We start from the raw sequence: 18228 nt of genomic DNA, 5'->3' as shown, positions 1-18228 counted from the left end.
GCTGTGTGTTCCTATAGGGTGTACAGTGCTGTGTGTTCCTATAGGGTGGACAGTGCTGTGTGTTCCTATAGAGTGAACAATGCTGTGTGTTCCTACAGCGTGGACAGTACTGTGTGTTCCTATAGAGTGGACAGTTCTGTGTGTTCCTATAGGGCGGACATTGTTGTGTGCTCCCACAGGGTGGACAGTGCTGTGTGTTCCCATAGGGTGAACAGTGCTGTGTGTTCCTATAGGGTGGACAGTGCTGTGTGTTCCTATAGGGCGGACAGTGCTCTGTGTTCCTATGGAGTGGACATTGCTGTGTGTTCCCATAGGGTGGACAATGCTGTGTGTTCCCATTGGATGCACAGTGCTGTGTGTTCCTATAGGGTGTACAGTGCTGTGTGTTCCTATAGGGTGAACAGTGCTGTGTGTTCCTATAGAGTGAACAATGCTGTGTGTTCCTACAGCGTGGACAGTACTGTGTGTTCCTATAGAGTGGACAGTTCTGTGTGTTCCTATAGGGCGGACATTGTTGTGTGCTCCCACAGGGTGGACAGTGCTGTGTGTTCCCATAGGGTGAACAGTGCTGTGTGTTCCTATAGGGTGGACAGTGCTGTATTTTCCTATAAGTCGGACAGTGCTATGTGTTCCTATGCTGTGTGTTCCCATAGGGTGGACAGTGCTGTGTGTTCCTATAGGGTGGACATTCCTGTGTGCTCCCACAGGGTGGACAGTGCTGTGTGTTCCTATGGAGTGGACATTGCTATGTGCTCCCATAGTGTGGACAGTGCCGTGTTCCTATGGAGTGGACATTGCTGTGTGTTCCTATAGGGTGGACAGTACTGTGTTCTTATAGAGTGGACATTGCCGTGTGTTCCTGTAGGGTGGACAGTGCTGTGTGTTCCTCTAGGGTGGACAGTGCTGTGTGTTCCTATAGGGTGGACAGTGCGGGCAGGTGGTCCCAGAACACTTTTGTCGCCGCTGCGAGCGTGTGAGGGGTTTGTTTCGATCTCGCCCCCTGTTAAATTCTGCGTCACTGCTCCCCCACACAAACCTGTTCTCCGTCTCAGGTCACTTGCAAAGGAGGCAGAGAGAGAGAAAGAAAATGTCAGCTTAACCATCTCAGTGCCCGAGGTGCAACTCGCTCCAGGACTGACTCGACTCATTTTAAACTTCAAATTTCTCAAACTGTTTAAAACATCCTTGCCCCCCTCCCCCCCAAAAAAGGTATTTTTTTTTAGAAACTGCCTCGAAAATTGTAACCTCTGGTGATTTCTCACAACCTTTCCCCCTCTCAGTGTCCCTGCAGATAATAGGAATCAAATGGAATTAAGTGAGTTTTTTTTCCCTGGTTTTGAAAGGGGCGCGGATTTGGAAGACACGTCACCAGCTGAAAGAGACTCTCACTTTCTCTGGCTTTGCTGCCTTTCTATTTGCAATTTTGTTTTGGGGAGGTGGGGGCGGAGATGTGTTGGATTTGTAAGAAGGAGTTGTGAGGGGAAAGCAGCCCCCCCCCCCCCCCCCCCCATCATCTACACCACCTTCCAAAGCAAAACAAAACCCCACACAAGTTGCAAATTCTTCTCCAGTGTTGGAAGGACAGAGTTGTGGGGGGTGTCGGTGTGTCCCCTGTGTGAAGGATGCATTGGTGGCTGTGGTCCGCAGCATTTCGACCAGACTCGATTCGACTTCACAGCCGTGGACATGGAACACCTCGGCCACTTCACCCCACAGGACTGACAGAGCAATCGGATCGATTCTAATCGACTCATTGGAGGTTCAGGACTCCGAGGAAGCTCGACGCTAAAGCGAGTCTGTATTTTCTATCTGATACACACATCCAAAAGCCAAGCCTCGTTTGCTGTTAGAACAACTCCCAGACGGTAAGAATTAATGCGTGTGTGTTATTTTAATAATACATAAACACACGTGAACTAGCTGAGTGCCTGTCTGCCCTATCCCTTAATGATACTGAAAACTGATAACTTTATGAATAAGGGATGACTGCATTAATTTAATTGCGTTTTCCTTTTTGAAAAAAACAACCACACTGGGTTGTTACAAAGGACATTAATACTTGCACAGTCGTGGGATGGAACGTCTCAATATATGAGAGCTTTTTAATGGCTCTGCATTATACATTATCCCAGCTCTGGGTCACATAGTCTATACAGTATTCACATTTTATAAACCTCACGGATCCTGCTGTCTCACGACAGCTCTCTCCCTTCCCCAACCTCTCTTTATTTTTTTTTGCAAATTGTAAAGCTCATCTATAATACATATTCTTTCTAAAACTCTCCCAACTTAAATGAGAACGAGAAAGTATCTGATATACAACGAATTTGTCTGAATCACATCAAACCTAATTTCCCAGCAAAAATGCAGAAATCATGAAATAATATTGGTTGAAATCTAGTTTGAAAATGTTATTAATGAAGACTTAATAATGGGAGTGGGTAACTATTTGTCTTTAACCACTGGTCAATAGTTTTTATTTTCTTCCCCATCCCCCTCCATTTAACTATTGAAAACAAAACAGAAAAAATCCTGTTATTTCATGTTCCCCCCTTTTAAGTTGCTTGATTCTGAAACTGATCCCTGGCGGAGTCACGAGTTATAAAGATTTTATAACGAAATGTGAGTCGGCCTGTCATTCCCCTTCCCAAGCTCAGTTTGAGAGACTCCCACCTTTTGCAGGGACACCGTTCCTGTTCAGAAGGACTGTCTGTGTCTGTTGGAAACATGCAGTGGAAACGGAGGCTACCATTCCTTACACCTCCCAGGGATGTTATGAAGGAAAAGTTACTTTGAGAGAGAGAGAGAGGTCATTTCGTCGACCGTTCCTTCAGTCAGACAAGACTCAGGTACAGCCAGGAACTTTGAAAGGTTGTACCAAACGCCGTTTTTAAAAATGGATTCTTAAATTTGTGGGTTGTTCCCAGTGTTCGCTGAAATGTAGCTTTTCATCTGGTAGCAGGCAACAGTTTGCTGTTTACAGATGTCTCGGGGTTGGTCTAAATGCTTTCACCTTTTAATTGCATCGTTTCTGGGAGGCATGAAGCAGTGTTCTGTGTGAAGGAGCGAGCCTCTCCTCCCTCCTGAGCTTTCTGGACGAAAGCTGTAGAAGCACCTTTGGGACTCTACTGTACAGCAGCACCTGCTTACCCAGGGTCTCACGCTTTGGATGTGTCCCCTCTGATGTCTCAGTTAGAATGTGTGGATCCAAACGCTGCTTGGTTTTGCACAAGGTATGGTTTGCAATTTCTCCCTCTCTCTTGTCTGTCTCAGTTTCTCAAGACAATGAAAACGTGTAGGCCAGTTAAGTGAGCAGCAGCCATCCTCAGTTTGTGAGATGGACTGAGTTCTGGGGCAGTTTGAAAATAAATACTCACAAGTGATAGAGGAGTTTTAATGGACTGAGAACAAAAAAATGCTGAAGATCGCACCCATGGATGCTGCCTGACTCGCTGTGATCTCCAACATTTTTTGTTTTCAGTTCAGATTCCAGGATCGGCAGTAATTTGCTCCTACATGAGTTTCAGTAGGATTTGCACAGCTCTTGGGCTGCCCTAGGTGTGGTTCTAAGGAGAAAAGAACATTCTGGATGGGGTCAAATCTGCTTCAGAGGTTGCCCTCAACCTTTCTGCCTGTCTGTGTCCCAGACTGCAGGCAAACGAACTTGTATTTACATAGTGCCTTTTGTGGCCTCAGGGCCACCCAATGAGCTTTGCAGCCAATGAAGGGCTTACTTTTGAAGCAGAGTTGGCAGTTTGCAATGCAGGAAGCACAGCCATCAGTTTGTGCACTGCAAGGTCCCACGTTATGTTTTCATGAGCAGATGGTCTGTTGTCTCTAATGACACAGGTTATACACCCCAGCTTTCATTTGCTCATTCAAATAGTGCCGCAGGTTCTTTTAAGTCCGGCGGAGAGAGTTAGCCTCAGACCAAAGTGCCTCAGACAATGCAGCACTCCTGCATCGCTGCACCGGAAAGTCTGCCTGCGCTATGGGTTCAAGCCTTTAGCTTCATTCTGCCTGTATTTGGTGCAGAACTCTAGGTCAAGCAGTGTTCATTGCTGGTCAGGGAGCTGTGCTTTTAGACTGTGCTTTTAGAAAGCCACCGTTCTCCCCCCACCAGCTACTGATTGGTTAAAAATTGCTGGTGCAATATTATTTTATTTTAAAGCAGTTTGGAGACTTTTCATGGCAGGATTTCAGTTTGGAAAAGCAGCCATTTGGTCTCCTGAGATATCAAGCTGCTTACCCACAGGGAAATTTTATCCTAATAATGGGCCACTTCTAATGAGGTGCACGTTAAGCAGCTTCAGAACATTGAGTTGGAATTGCGTTCCCACAGGCAATGAGACATGAGAAACTTTGAGATCCCATATTGGTTAAGGGGTCATGACTTGTGGAGTTTATGCTTCCTCCAACTTGGACAAAGTTGAATGAACTGTGTGCTGTCTGGTGATTGAAGAGAGAACGTGCTGCCTCCTTTGTGAGCTGCTGATAGACCACTATCAAAACCCAGGCACCGCAAGGTCCAACAGAACGGCAGTGCAATTGAGTGGATTATTTTATTATCTTTTCAGGGCTTATATTGCAGGATGTGGGCATTGCCAGCATTTTGTCACCCATCCCTAATTCCCCTCGAGTTGAGTGGCTCGCTCAACCTTTTTGCAGTTCAGAGACACCTATGTTGCTGTGGGTCTGGACTCACATGTAGGCCAGACCAGGTAAGGACTGCGGATTTCCTTCCCCAAAGGACATGAATGAATCAGATGGATTTTTTAGTAACCATCAATGATTGTTATCACGATCACAATTACTGAGATTAGTTTCCAATTCCAGATGTAATAATGGAATTGAATTCCACCAGCTACAGCAATGGATTTGAATTTGTTACCCGTCCACTGGTTGAGCAGGGATTATTTTCAGTGGGGCTCATGAGATTCCCCAATATTTTTAGTAAAAATATTCTCAACAACTTCTAGTCTCCTCTTCCACTTCCTTCCTCAAAGCATTGGGTTGGTTCAAGGTAGCTGCTTCCTCCCATCCCAATGGTAACCATGACAACCATCATCAGTTGTTATAAAAACCCATCTGGTTCACTTTCGCTCTTATAAGGAGCAAAATCTTCAGTCCTTGCATGATTTCACCCGTGTGTTTATCCAAACCCACAACAATGCAGTTATCCCATAGCTCTCCTCTGAAATAGCCCTCTTGTATCATTGAATTCATGGGCATTTAGGAATGGACACGCAGCCCCACCTCCCACAAAAGAATAAGAAAAAAGCTCCCTGGAATGTCGGAGGCTGAGGGGGTGACCTTATAGAGGTTTATAAAATCATGAGGGGCACAGGTAGGGTGAATAGCCCTGAGGTGGGGGGAGTTCATAATGAGAGGGCATAGGTTTAAGGTGAGAGGAGAAAGTTATAAAAGGGACCTATGGGGCAACGTTTTCACGCAGAGGGTGGTGCATGTAAAGAATAAGCTGCCAGGGGAAGTGGTGGAGGTTGGTACAATTGCAACATTTAAAAGTCATTGAGATGGGTATGTGAATAGGAAGGATTTAGAGGGATATGGGCCAAATGTAGGCAAATGGAACTAGATTAATTTAGGATATCTGGTGGCCATGGAAAGTTGAGGCCGAAGGGTCTGTTTCTGTGCTGTGCATTTTTATGACTCCTTCAATACGCACTATTCAGTAGGAATCATCAGGTAGCAATTAGGGAAACCAAGCCTGACTGATTTGCCATATCTCTAATTAGATTGTTGAGTGTGATTTACACACATTGTCTACATTAACTTGTTCTGAGATGTTATTACACACCACTGGAGAAATTGGGCTTTGAACCTGGGTCAGAGGTAGAGTCATTACCACTGCACCAAATGAACCTGCCCCACATCTGTTTCCTATTCTGCTTCAGCTCAGATATGTCATAGAGGTGTACAGCATGGAAACAGACCATCCAATCCAACTCATCCATGCCAACCAGATTTCCTAAATTAACCTACTCCCATTTGCCAGCATTTGGCCCATATCCCTGTAAACCCTTCCTATTTATATACCCATCCAGATGCCTTTTAAATGTTGTAATTGTACCAGCCTCCACCACTTCCTCTGGCAGCTCATTCCATACATACTCCACCCGCTGCATAAAAAAAAGGTGCCCCTTAAGTCCCATATAAATCTTTCCCCTCTCACCTTTAACCTGTGCCCTCTAAATTTGGACTCCCTCACCCTGGAGGAAGACCTTGGCTATTCACCCTATCCCTGCCCCTCACAATTCTATAAGGTCACCCCTCAGACTCTGATACTCCAGGGAAAATAGCCCCAACCTATTCAGTCTCTCTCTATAACTCGAATCTTCCAACATTCTTGTAAATCTTTTCTGAACGATTTCAAGTTTAACCTCTTTCCCATAGCAGGGAGACCAGAACTGAACACAGTATTCCAAAAGTGGACTAATCAATCTCCTGTACAGCTGCACCATGACATCCCAACTCCTATACTCCATGCACTGAGCGATGAAGGCAATTCAGCCCAATCCTGGAGTTGAATCTAAGATCTGTAAGCCCACATGGCTTTGTCCCACAGTGCAGGAGTGGCTCAGCTCATAGCTTGTATGGTGTCCCTTGAACATAGCATGTCATGGGTCCCATTCCCATACCAGAGACTTGTGTATATGGACTATGTTGATACTTTCAGTAATACAATTATTGCCACCAGTCGTAATCCTTAAGCCATGAATCAGAGTTTCACTGGATACAATAAGGAAGGAGTTTCTTGTACTATACATGTGAGGGTGTGTTCTCTACTCTACCTGGACCCCAGAAGAAAAAGAAGAATATTTGAGCACTTTGAGGGATTTTAAAGAGGCATGATTGTCCACATTACCTGCTCAGCTCCAAATCATAGAAACCCTGCAGTATGGAAGCAGGCCATTTGGCCCATGGAGTCCATACTAACCCTCCAAAAAGCATCCCACTCAGATCCACCCATTTCTGTAACCCTCTCATGGCCAATCTACCTAACCTGCACATTTTTGGATTGTGGGAGGGCACCCACACAGACACAGGGACAATCGGCAAACTCCACACAGTCACCCGAGGTTGGAATCAAACCCAAGCCCCTGGCGCTGTGAGGCAGTAGTGCTAGCCGCTGAGCCACTGCGCTACTCGAGTCAATAATGACAAAGACATGAAACAGTAATAGCTTGAGCCATTTGAACAGTAGTAAGTGGAATGATGTGGCACACATTGGGTTCATGAAGAAGAGACTTTATATGAGATCATCTTCCATAGGAGTACTACATGGTTAGAAAAGCTGTCCCTCATTTAGAAATGTTAACTGAAGCCACACCTGACCTTTTGCAGCTTGTGAAAGATCCCATGGCCATTATTTTTGAAGTTGGACAGAGAAGTTTTCTCTCGGCCCGTGCAGAATGATTGAGCTGTTCCCTCAGTGCTGTTTGTGGGAGCTTGTTGTGTACAAATTGGCTGCCTTGTTCTCTCTAATCCAACACCACACTTTGAAAATATTTCATTGGCTGGAGAACACCCTGTAACAATAAAAGGCAAGATATATACATAAGTCCTTATTTCTGTCCAAGAAAATTTATAGCTAGTACTTGGGTTAGAAAAGTTATTGGACAATAGTTTTGGAGCACTGTCAGACTTGTACTGGAATGACAGGCTTGGTGAATCCTCTCAGAACTTCATTCATAACCACATTAACCACTCTGATACTTGCTTGTGTTGTGGCATATGAGTTGTATGAGTGGGAATATTATGTTGTTCAAATGTTGTGGTTACAATTATAAGATAACTGCTTTAAAACACTTCATTGGTATGTTGCCATCAACAAGTTTAATAATCCCTTACCGAAGGCAAAGGTCATGCTCAGGTCCTGTAGTATCGAACTTTGTCAGCCCTGGGGATAAAGTGGCTTTATGAGAGAACGAGGTCCAGTTTCAATGGAATACTGGGCCTTTGATGGTTAATTTGTAAGGAGGAGTCGCACAAATTTTGTATGCATTCCTTTGCCTGTAAGACTTTGAAAGTTAATCTGACTGAGGAGTTGAAGAAAGATGCAACAGGTGGATACAGAGAAACGATTTCCTCTGAGTCATACAATCCCCACAGTTGTGGAAGCTGGCCATTTGGCCTATCGAGTCCACACCTACCCCCCCCAGAAAGCATTCCATCCAGACCCACTCCCACACCCTATCCCCTGTAACTTGGCATTCCCCATTGCTAATCTGCCTTCCTGCACATCCCTGAACACTATGGGCAATTTAGCATGGCCAATTCACCCTAACCTGCACATCTTTTGGACTGTGGGAGAAATCAGAGCACCCAGAGGAAACCCACACAGACATGGGACAACGAACAAATTCCTCACAGACAGTCGCCTGAGGGTAGAATCGAACACAGGTCCCCTGGTGCTGTGAGGCAGCAGTGCTAACCATGAGAAAGTCCAGAACTGAGATGGACGGGTGGAGGGTCTGTGAGGGTGGGGAGAGGTTTTGGTGGGGGGTGGGGCAGGGGGAATCAAGGGGTGAAAGGAGCCACAATCTTAGAACGAGCTAAAGTCAGGAAGAGTATTTACACAAATTGGGGCAGTGAAAATCTGCAACTCTCTCCCAAAAAGACTGTAGGTGTCGGAGATGAAGTGAAACTTTAAGGACAGAAGTTTTTGTTGAGTTGAGGATGTGGGTGAAGGGGAGTAAATAGGCCTGAGATGTAGATCAGACATGCTCCAATTGGCAGAACAGGGTTGAAAGGTGGAACTCCTGTGGAGGTTATATTTTTGGTTTAGCAAACGCATTGTCTCATCCCTTCACTACGGCTTGATTTAGTTTGTCATGCATGTGACAATTGATATATGAACATGCAAAGCAGGAGGGCAATTTGACCCCTCCAGCCTGTTCCTCCATTCAATACAATCATGGCTGATCTCATTGCAATCTCATTCACTTCCCTGCCTACTCCTCAATACACTTTGAGTGACTTGTTGGTCAAGAATCTATTTACGAGTAAAAAATGAGGTCTGCAGATGCTGGAGATCACAGCTGAAAATGTGTTGCTGGTCAAAGCACAGCAGGCCAGGCAGCATCTCAGGAATAGAGAATTCGACGTTTCGAGCATAAGCCCTGATGAAGAGCTTATGCTCGAAATGTCGAATTCTCTATTCCTGAGATGCTGCCTGGCCTGCTGTGCTTTGACCAGCAACACATTTTCAGCAGGAATCTATTTACCTCCACCTTTAAAGTATTCAATCACCCCACCGTCACTGCTCCTTGGGGAAGGGAGTTATAAAGACTCTCAGTCCCCAGCAGAAAGTAATTCTCTTCATCCTCGTATGTAAATGGAAGACCCATTATTTTAAACTTCCCTAGTTCCCATCCCTCCCCAAAAGGAGAATCGGCCCCAAATCATCCTTGTGGTCTGTTTTCATGCAAAGTTCACATGGTGAATCAATGACTGGTACCTGGAGTAATATAGAGCCAGAGCAGTGAAGAAGGAACAAAAACAGAAATAAAAATTGAAATAACTGCGGAAATCAGATACAAAAACAGAAGTTGCTGGAAAAGCTTAGCAGGTCTGGCAGCATCAGTGGAGATAAAAATAGAGTTAACGTTTTGAGTCCTTCTTCAGAAAGTGAATTTCCCCAGCAATTTATGTTTTAGTTTCAGATTTCCAGCATCCGCACTTTGTTCTTTTATCAGGAAAGTGCCAGGCCCCGATCCCAGTTTCTGTTCCCTGCGTCTGTGCTGATTTAATTGGACTTTTAGCTGCTGGAGTGGGGCACAGTTCCCCCCCATGTCCTGAGGCTGCATGTCGTGGCTCAGCTGTGAGTGTTTCTGCTCTTGATCATGTCTAAATTGCCCTAAAATGTCTGGTTGCAATAACAACAACAACTAGCATTTATATAGCCCTTTTAGTACAGCAGAACAAATGCGCCGTGGTGGTGGAATGTTCCGATTCATTCAAGGAATCGAGTTGCTGTGGTAACATGCATATTTTACCTGCATGTTGCAGCATGGTGCCTCGGATAGACATAGAGTCATCAAGATATAAAGCACAGAAACAGACCCCTTCATCCATGTAGAAGCTTGAAAGTTATCTCCATCATGTGACTGACCAGAAAACTCACCCACTTTTACTGCCTGCCATAAGTATTTGAAGGTTAATACTTAACCAGTTTGGCCCCATTATTGATACACCTTCCTTGACCATCACATCCTAGTGTGGGAGTTGAACATGGATCTTCTAATTCAGAAGTAGGGAACACGCCTTATTAGACTGCGGAATCATCAAAGTAAGTGTGCAATCAAATTTAGAATCCCTACAGTGTGGAAGCTGGCCATTCAGCCCATTGAGTCCACACTAACCCCCCCAACAGCATCCAACCCAGACTCACCCCAACCCTGTAACCCTGCACTTCCCAAGGCTAATCTATCTATCCTGGACACTATGGGCAATTTAGCCCATTTCCACTTAACATGTACACATCTTTGGACTGTGGGAGGAAACCAGAGCACCCAGAGTAAACCCACACAGACACAGGGAGAATGTGCAAACTCCACACAGACTGTCGCTGAAGGGTGGAATTGAGCCCAGGTCCCTGGCACTATGAGACAGCAGTGCTAGCCACTTATGATGTTAGGGCCCAGTGGCTGAAGAGCTCGGTCAATGTGGGTAGATTTTAAGGAGCATTGTCAAAGAAAGATAGAGAGGTTTAGGGAGGGAAGTTCAGAGTTTGGACCAAGTAGCTGAAAACCACTGGTGAAGGAAGTTGAAACTGGAGTTGCTCAAGAGGCCAGGAATGCAGGGATTTCCTGAGAGTTATAGAGCTGGAGGAGGTAACTGAGAAAAGAAAAGGGACAAATGCTCATGGAGAGAATGGGAAGGCATTCACTGTCATAAAGACACCAGCTATTGAGATAAAAAATTAGTATAGCACCCTTTCCAGTCTCAAAACATGCGTCCGAAACAATTAAGTACTTTTGAAGACTGGTCACTGTCGTGATGTGTAACACACAGCTGCCAATTTGCAGATAACAAGCTTCCATTAACTGTAATGAAATAATGACCAGATAATTTCTTTAAGATGTTAGATGACTGTTAGCTTTGAACTCTGCTGCCTTACTCGCATGCGCAAGTAAGGAGGACATAGTTGCAACACTCCATCTGAAAAACAATTTCTCTGACAGTGCAGTGCTCCCTCAGTGCTGCACAGGCTGCATCAGCTTCAATATTTACTCTCGAGCTGTGGAATAGTCTTGAATCCTTTGAATCAGAAGCAAGACAGTGGTGAAACACAAATGGTCTGGAAAACACAACTGTGTTCTCTAAAGATTCAAAGCTTCTCGACTATGACTTCATTTTCAGAAAACAAAGAACTGGGGCTGCTGGAAATCTGAAATGAAAACAGCACTCAGCACATCTGGCAGCATCTTGGGAGAGAGAAACAGAGCTAATGTTTTGGACCTGAAACATTAACTCTGCTTTCTGAGACCTGCTGAGTCTCTCCAGCAATTGCTGGTTTTGCTTTGTGACTCATTAATGGTTGCATTGAGAATTTTATGATTGGATTTGGTTTATTAATTTCACGTGTACCTAGGCACAGTGAAAAGTTTTGTTTTATGTGCAGTATAAGCAGATAATGACATAGAAAGATCGTAGGGTGATTGAACAGAATGAGGAATACAAAGGTACAGCTGCAGAGAAGGTGCACGAAAAGCAAAATTGACATTAGATTTGAAGTTTTGTGAAGTTCATTCAGCAGTTTTAATAACAATGGGGAAGAAGCTGTTCTTGAATCTGTTGGTCCCTGTGTTTAAGCTCTTGTATCTTGTGCCTGACGGAAGACGTTGGAAGAGATTATAACCGGGGTATGGGGGTCTCTGATGTTGGCTGCCTTTCTGAGGTGGTGAGAATTTTTACACTTTAGAAATTGTCACAACAGTGGCGACAATTTCATGTTGAAGTTCTTTGACTCATCTAGTGCAGGTATTGGTTGTTCCCAGTGGTGTATCTCCATTAACTCTGAATCCCATCACAGAAAGATGCCATTTGGCCCCTCAATTTAATTAGGTCATGGCTGATCTTAATAGCATTGACCTACCTTAGTTCTGTGACTCCTGCTAATCTTTGGTCATCTCACTTGATGGAAGCAGAGAATTATCAAAGAATTAAGATTTAATTGGTTATTAGTTTGGAGGCCACCAAAGTAGCATGTGTTGTGATTTTATGTTTGAGCTTTACTTCTAACAGGTTTATTTGAAAATTTTTAATCTCTCACTATTAGTTTTATTTTTCATTGAGCTCTAGTTTTATCTGGGAACAGCACAATCCTCAGGAACTGGGTTAAAGTAAAACTGAAGCGAAAACTGGAAATCTTCAACAATTGTTCAATGACGTCAATGAAATGGTTGTGTTTCATAGCAGCATGGATGGGTTTCAGGGTAACTTTTCAATGTTTGGCTGAGATATAGGAAGGGATGTGAGAGCATGTATCTTTATGCAGTGAGTAGTAATGTCCTCATCTCACTGCTTAGGAGAGTGTGTTTGCAAAGGGAAATTGGATGGCCACTGGAAGGAATTAACTTTAAAAGGGCTACCAGATTAGACTGAATGGATTGTTCCTTGGAGAGCTAGCATAGCTCTGATGGGCAGAATGGCCTCCCTGCTGTTATAAATGACTCATAATCTGATGAGTCTTTGTGTACTGACAATAGATGCAACAACAAAGTACTGCAGGTGCTAAAAATCTGAAAGGAAAGCAGAAAATGCAGGAAATCTGAGGGCAGGGAAACATAGGTAACATTTCAGGTCGTTGGTTTTTCACCAGAACTTCATCTGGCAACCTTCAACATAACTTTGTTCCTCACTGCATAGATGATGCCAGACCTGCTGAGTATTTGTAGCATCTTCTGTATTTAAGTCATATCCTCACGGATGCTCTCCAGCTCCCTCATACTGTCAGTGAGTATCTCTTTCCCCCATCACCCTCATTCTTGAGTTACTGGCTCTCTCTCTACTGATGTTTATCCTGTAAGGTTGATCCAGAACTGGGTCAAAACTAGTGGGTTACAAGGTGTTGTAAGGGAGGAGAGAGAGGTCTGGAGAGGGAATTCTAGAACGTAGGAACAGGAGTAGGCCATCCAGCCCCTTGAGGCAGAAGTGGCTACTGCAGATGCTGGAGATCAGAGTCCAGGTTAGAGTGATGAATTCCTGAGGAAGGACGTTTGCCCGAAACGTTGCTTTTTCTGTTACTCGGATGCTGGCTGACCTGCTGTGCTTTTCCAGCACCACTCTGATCCAGTCAGCCCCTCAAGCCTATTCCGCTATTCAATAAGATCATGGCTGATCTCTGGCCTGCTCCATATGTCTGCCTTTGATCCATATTCTTTGATACTTTTGATCAATAAAAATTTATCCATCTCAAATTTAAATTTAACAATTGAATTAACATCGATGGCCATTTGAAGAAGAGGGTACCAAACCCCCATTTACTCTTTGTGTGTCGAAGTGCTTTCTTACATCTCTCTTGACTGGTCTGGCCCTAATTATAAGACTATGCCCCTGGTTCTAGAATCTTCAACCAGTGCAAATAGTTTATGTTTATCTACCCTGTCTTTTCCTGTTAACATGATAGAATTCCTACAGTGTGGAAGCAAGCCATTCAGCCCATTGAGTCCATACCAACCCTCCACAGAGCATCCTACCCAACCCTATCCCTGTAACACTGCATTTCCCATGGCTAGCCCACTGAGCCTATACATCCCTGAACACTATGGGCAATTTAGCATTGCCAATCCATCCTAACGTGCACATCTTTGGATTGTGGGAGTGTAATAGACCAGGTCAGACCTCTAAATAATGCTAGAAGGTAGCCTAGACCCTAACGTTTTCTTATTTTAAAGGCTAGTGTGAAGTGGATATTCCAGGTATGATTCAACTGGCCAAACCACTTGGCTTTAAGCAAAACAATTCATCTAAACACTACAGTTGAAAAACGAACAGAAGAAAACAGAATTTAGAACAACTTAAGTGTTGGAAAACTTAACCGACCCAATACAGTAACTGTTACTAATTAACTGAACCAATATGGTAGCATCCCTTAAACACACCACTTGGCAAAAAAGGTATATTTAAACACAGATTCTTACAGGCAGGATGGAACATTAAAAGAGATTTCAGAAGAAGGTCAGAGGAATTCCTTACTGAAGCTTGTATCTCCCCTGGACACTCACATCTAGTGACTGCTAAACCAAACTAGAAAAATCCTGAACTGGAAGAACTGGCCACTCCCCTTCCATTGTTAAAACTAGATTCTTCAGCACTTCTGCCTTTAGGACCTTTCTTCAAAAAAAAGGACAAAATAACCTCAAAGTGACAGCGTTGTCACTGAAGAAAACCAAAGTGCCCAGCCAGAACCCACACAGACACAGGGAGAATGTGCAGACACCACACAGACAATCACCTGAGGGTGGCATCAAGCCAGGGTCCCTCATGCTGTGAAGCAGCAGTTCCACCTACTGAGCCAGTAAGAGGATCGCAATTTGATTGCCCCTTTACCCTCTAAATTTGAGAGAAAACAGGCCTAATTCACCGAATGTCTGCTCATAATTTAACCTCTAAAGTCCAGGTATCATTCCCGAGACTACTCCAGGTGAAAGGTGAAATGATTAAAATTAAAGTCAGAAACCAGGAAGTACAGAGTTCAGGAGAGGCATGGAGCTGGAGTGGGTTGTAGAAACCGGGAGATGATCTGGGCAACATTGAATGCGGGGACAAGGCTCAGAGGGCTAGCAGTAATGACTGATAATAAATAGCAGTCTGTAATAACCATAACCACCTCACCATTCCCAGGGAAAGAAATGTCAGCTGAGTCCACCAGAAACAGGCGCCTGTCTTTTGGCATGTGAGACCTTGGTAAGCGTGCGAACTTGACTGTGGCTGGGAGTTGAGCTGAGGTGCCAGACCCATACTAAAAAATTTAAAAGCTTCCTACACAACAAAGTAAAGAGCAACCTGTTTTTGATTACTGCACAGAGATGGAGCAGGTGGGGAGTTGTTTATCTCTCTTCTTCAGTTTTTTTATTTGTATCTTCCCAGAAATAGTCCGGCAAGTGTTCTTCCTCTGAGAGGGATTGGCTACTACCAGAATTAAAGAAATGTGTGCGGTTAAATGTTGTTCTGAATTTTTTGAGCTCCCCGTCATTGAATAGAAATGTTCACTTGCCGCAATTGTAAACAGCTCTGGCTGCAGGCGTCCCAATGGCTCTGTGGCTGAAAATAACATGGAACAGAAAGGTCTTAAGGCGCTGTGGTCATGTCTCCACCTCTGGCCCAGAAGGTCTGGTTTCAAGTACCGCTTGCTCCAGCAATAACACATCAGAACAGGTTGAGTCAAAAAACAACTTACAGCGGGAACTGAGCTCAGCCGTGTGCGATCTCTGGAGTGAAGAGATGTGATGGATGGGCAAGAGAGAGGGAAGCTACCCCTGTGTTAGGGTCTGTCTCTGTCAGCTTAGGGACTGGATTGGGCAAGGCTACAGTGCTCCATCAGCCATTGTGGTCGCAGGGTCACCTGGGAGAGGACAATCTTGAAGAGGGCAAAGTAGAAAAGTTGAACAACCCATTGAAAGAAAAGTAAAGGTCTAGAGTTTTACTTATTCATTCACAGGATGAGGACATCACTGGCTAGGCCAGCATTTAGTGCAGTTAAGAGTCAAACACATTGCTGTAGGTCAGGGGTCACGTGTAGGTAAGGACAACAGCTTCCTTCCCTAAAGGATACTAGTGACCAGATGGGGTTTTTCCTGACAATTGTCAATGGATTCATGGTCATCGTTAGACTCTAATTCCAGATTTTTATTGAATTCGAATTCCACCATCTGCTGTGGTGAGATTCAAACTCGAGATCATTATCTGGGTCTATGGATCAAGGGCTTATGCCTGAAACGTCGATCTCCTGCTCTTTGGATGCTCCCTGACCTGCTGTGTTTTTCCAGCACCACACTCTCTCTACTCTGGATTAGCAGTCCAGCAATAATACAATCAGGCCGTTACCTCGTAGAATGGTGGAAATAAGATGTTGCAGTGGATCATATGGCCAATTCAGGGCAATTGGAGCCCAGCCTCTGAGCTAAGACGCCTGGACTCAAGTGTCAGCTGCTCCAGGGGAGTGTATAGTAATGTTTCTGAACAGTTTAATTAGAGAATACCTGTAACCTCACATAGTACCTGTGAGATAGCAGGTCACATGGCATTTTGGAGGAGAATCTGTCATGTGGTCCACTTTATAAATATTGCTTTCTGAACTAAATGCAGCCACCTCCCGCCAATGGGGGTGTCCAGATCATCTTTTTGCAGTCATGCTGGTTGATGGGTGAAATTCACCCTCTTAAAGGCAGCTCCTCTGACCGGGCAGCTCTCTCTCAGTACTGCCTTGTGGTATTGCTATGCATTTCACGGTCAGGTTCCCTGTTTGACCGAGTGTGAGATGCTACCCACTGAGCCACAGCTGATGCCTGGCAGTCTGCAGCCCCCTTCCTCAGAGTGCAATGCCAGATGGGGAGGTGATTATCTGATTTGATTGCATCTGTGTGCAATGCTGTGTAAACAGTGGAAAGAGAGGCAAGTCACAAAGCCTACCAAGTTGACGCAATGGTCAAGAGAGCACAGCAGTGCTTCTACTTCCTCAGGAACTGAAGGAAATTCAGCTTATCCATCAAGATTCTTACAATCTTTTATCGATACACCATAGAAAAGATCCTACCTGGATGCATTGAATCCATCTATATTTCCCACTACATAAGAAAAGCAACGAACATAATTAAAGATCTCTTCCACCCTGTCCTTTTGGGTAGAAGACACAAAGGTTTAAAAACATGTATCAACAGATGCAAGAACAGCTTCTCCCTCACTGTTATCAGACTTTTGAATGGGCCTCTTTGATGTTAATGTTGATATCTCTCTGCATCTTCTCAGCAGCTGTATCTCTGTATCCTGCACTCTGTTACCCTGATGCACTTGTATAGTACGATCTGTCTGTAAAGCACATAAGATTACACTTTGTACTGTATCTCAATACGTGACAGTAATCAAATCAACTGAAGGTTGTTGCTATCCTGTGTACCCATTGCCCCTTTGCTTGCTGACCCAAGTTGGCTGTAGGTCATGCAATCCCTTGACATTAAAACTCTCCGCCTTCTTTGCAAATCCATTCATGGCCTTGCACCTCCCTTTTTCTGGAACATCCTTTAGCTTCGGAATATCTGCTGTCTTTAATTCTAGCCTCTTGAGCATCTGCTGTATTTAATCACTCCACTGTTAGTGTTTGTGTCTTTGGGGCCCCAACTCTGGAACTGCCATCACACAGCTCTCCACCTTCTCGCTCCCCTGCTCTTAAGAAGCTCCTTAAAGCCTAACTCTTCAAGCAAGCTTTTGATCGTCTGACTTAATATCTCCCTGCAGCTCAGTGTATGCTTGTTGTATAAAACTCCTATGAAGGGTCTTGAAGACATTTCATTACATAAAAGTGCTCAATAAATGTTTTTAACAACGACGTTTTAACTAAAACCTGCCATGTTGCAGGCCTACAGTTTAAACCTGATTACAATTAAATCCCTCCTTTTAAAGAGCACTTTGCTGTATTCCTGCATTTTGATTCTTACACAGGAGTCGCAGGATGCAGCTGGTCCCTGAGGTGGAAGGTAGTGGAAGCCTGGCAGATGCTAGAGGCATTTAGGCAAACTACACTGGGCACCCTTTAGTGATTCACAAAATCCCTGTGGGCGGGCAATGGAAGTTGTGTTTTGCACTTTCCCTTCTTCCTTGGGCATCACTGGCAAAAGGTCAACATCTGTTGCTCATTCCTTGAACTGTGAGCACTGAGGGCCTGGTATCTCGCACACAGACCAAGCTGGTGGTGTGATTGGAACCAGGGCTGGGTGGATCTCATTGACTGTGATTTCCATGTTTGGGGTTATTAACCTGGGCCAACCAGGGAGCCTTGGCTGTCAGATATGAACAGGAGGTTCAGAGAGTCTCCTCACTCCAGGGACTGGCTCTGAGCTGGCTGGTCAGGGCCCATGCGCTGTGCAAATGTAACTAAAGGGTGACTTGGTGACTGCCTCAGTGCAGTTACTTCAGTTGGGCAACTTCATTTCCTGAAGGTAAGGAACATTGGTGAGACAGGTGGGTTTTTACAGCAATCGAAGG

The 18228-nt window shown here is 44.5% G+C and overlaps 1 protein-coding gene across 2 annotated transcripts in view; it reads left to right on the top strand.

Moving 5' to 3' along the window:
* The first annotated feature begins 1515 nt into the window (after nt 1–1515).
* The window catches only part of LOC132831395 (neurotrophin-4-like), a 103015-nt gene continuing 86302 nt past the window's right edge, over nt 1516–18228 (top strand). The window contains exon 1 of one of the 2 annotated variants that reach the window (XM_060849517.1): nt 1516–1865. Coding sequence is in view for 1 of the 2 variants with exons in the window: in XM_060849516.1 (XP_060705499.1) it covers nt 3198–3233 (36 nt within the window). In the remaining variant the exon portion in view is untranslated. Of the gene's footprint in view, nt 1866–3196; nt 3234–18228 lie in introns of those variants that run through there. The other variant, XM_060849516.1, reaches the window with a different exon arrangement.

Source organism: Hemiscyllium ocellatum, chromosome 33 (assembly GCF_020745735.1).
Source record: "Hemiscyllium ocellatum isolate sHemOce1 chromosome 33, sHemOce1.pat.X.cur, whole genome shotgun sequence".
Lineage (NCBI taxonomy): Eukaryota > Metazoa > Chordata > Chondrichthyes > Orectolobiformes > Hemiscylliidae > Hemiscyllium > Hemiscyllium ocellatum.
This window is presented reverse-complemented; position numbering and strand designations above follow the sequence as displayed.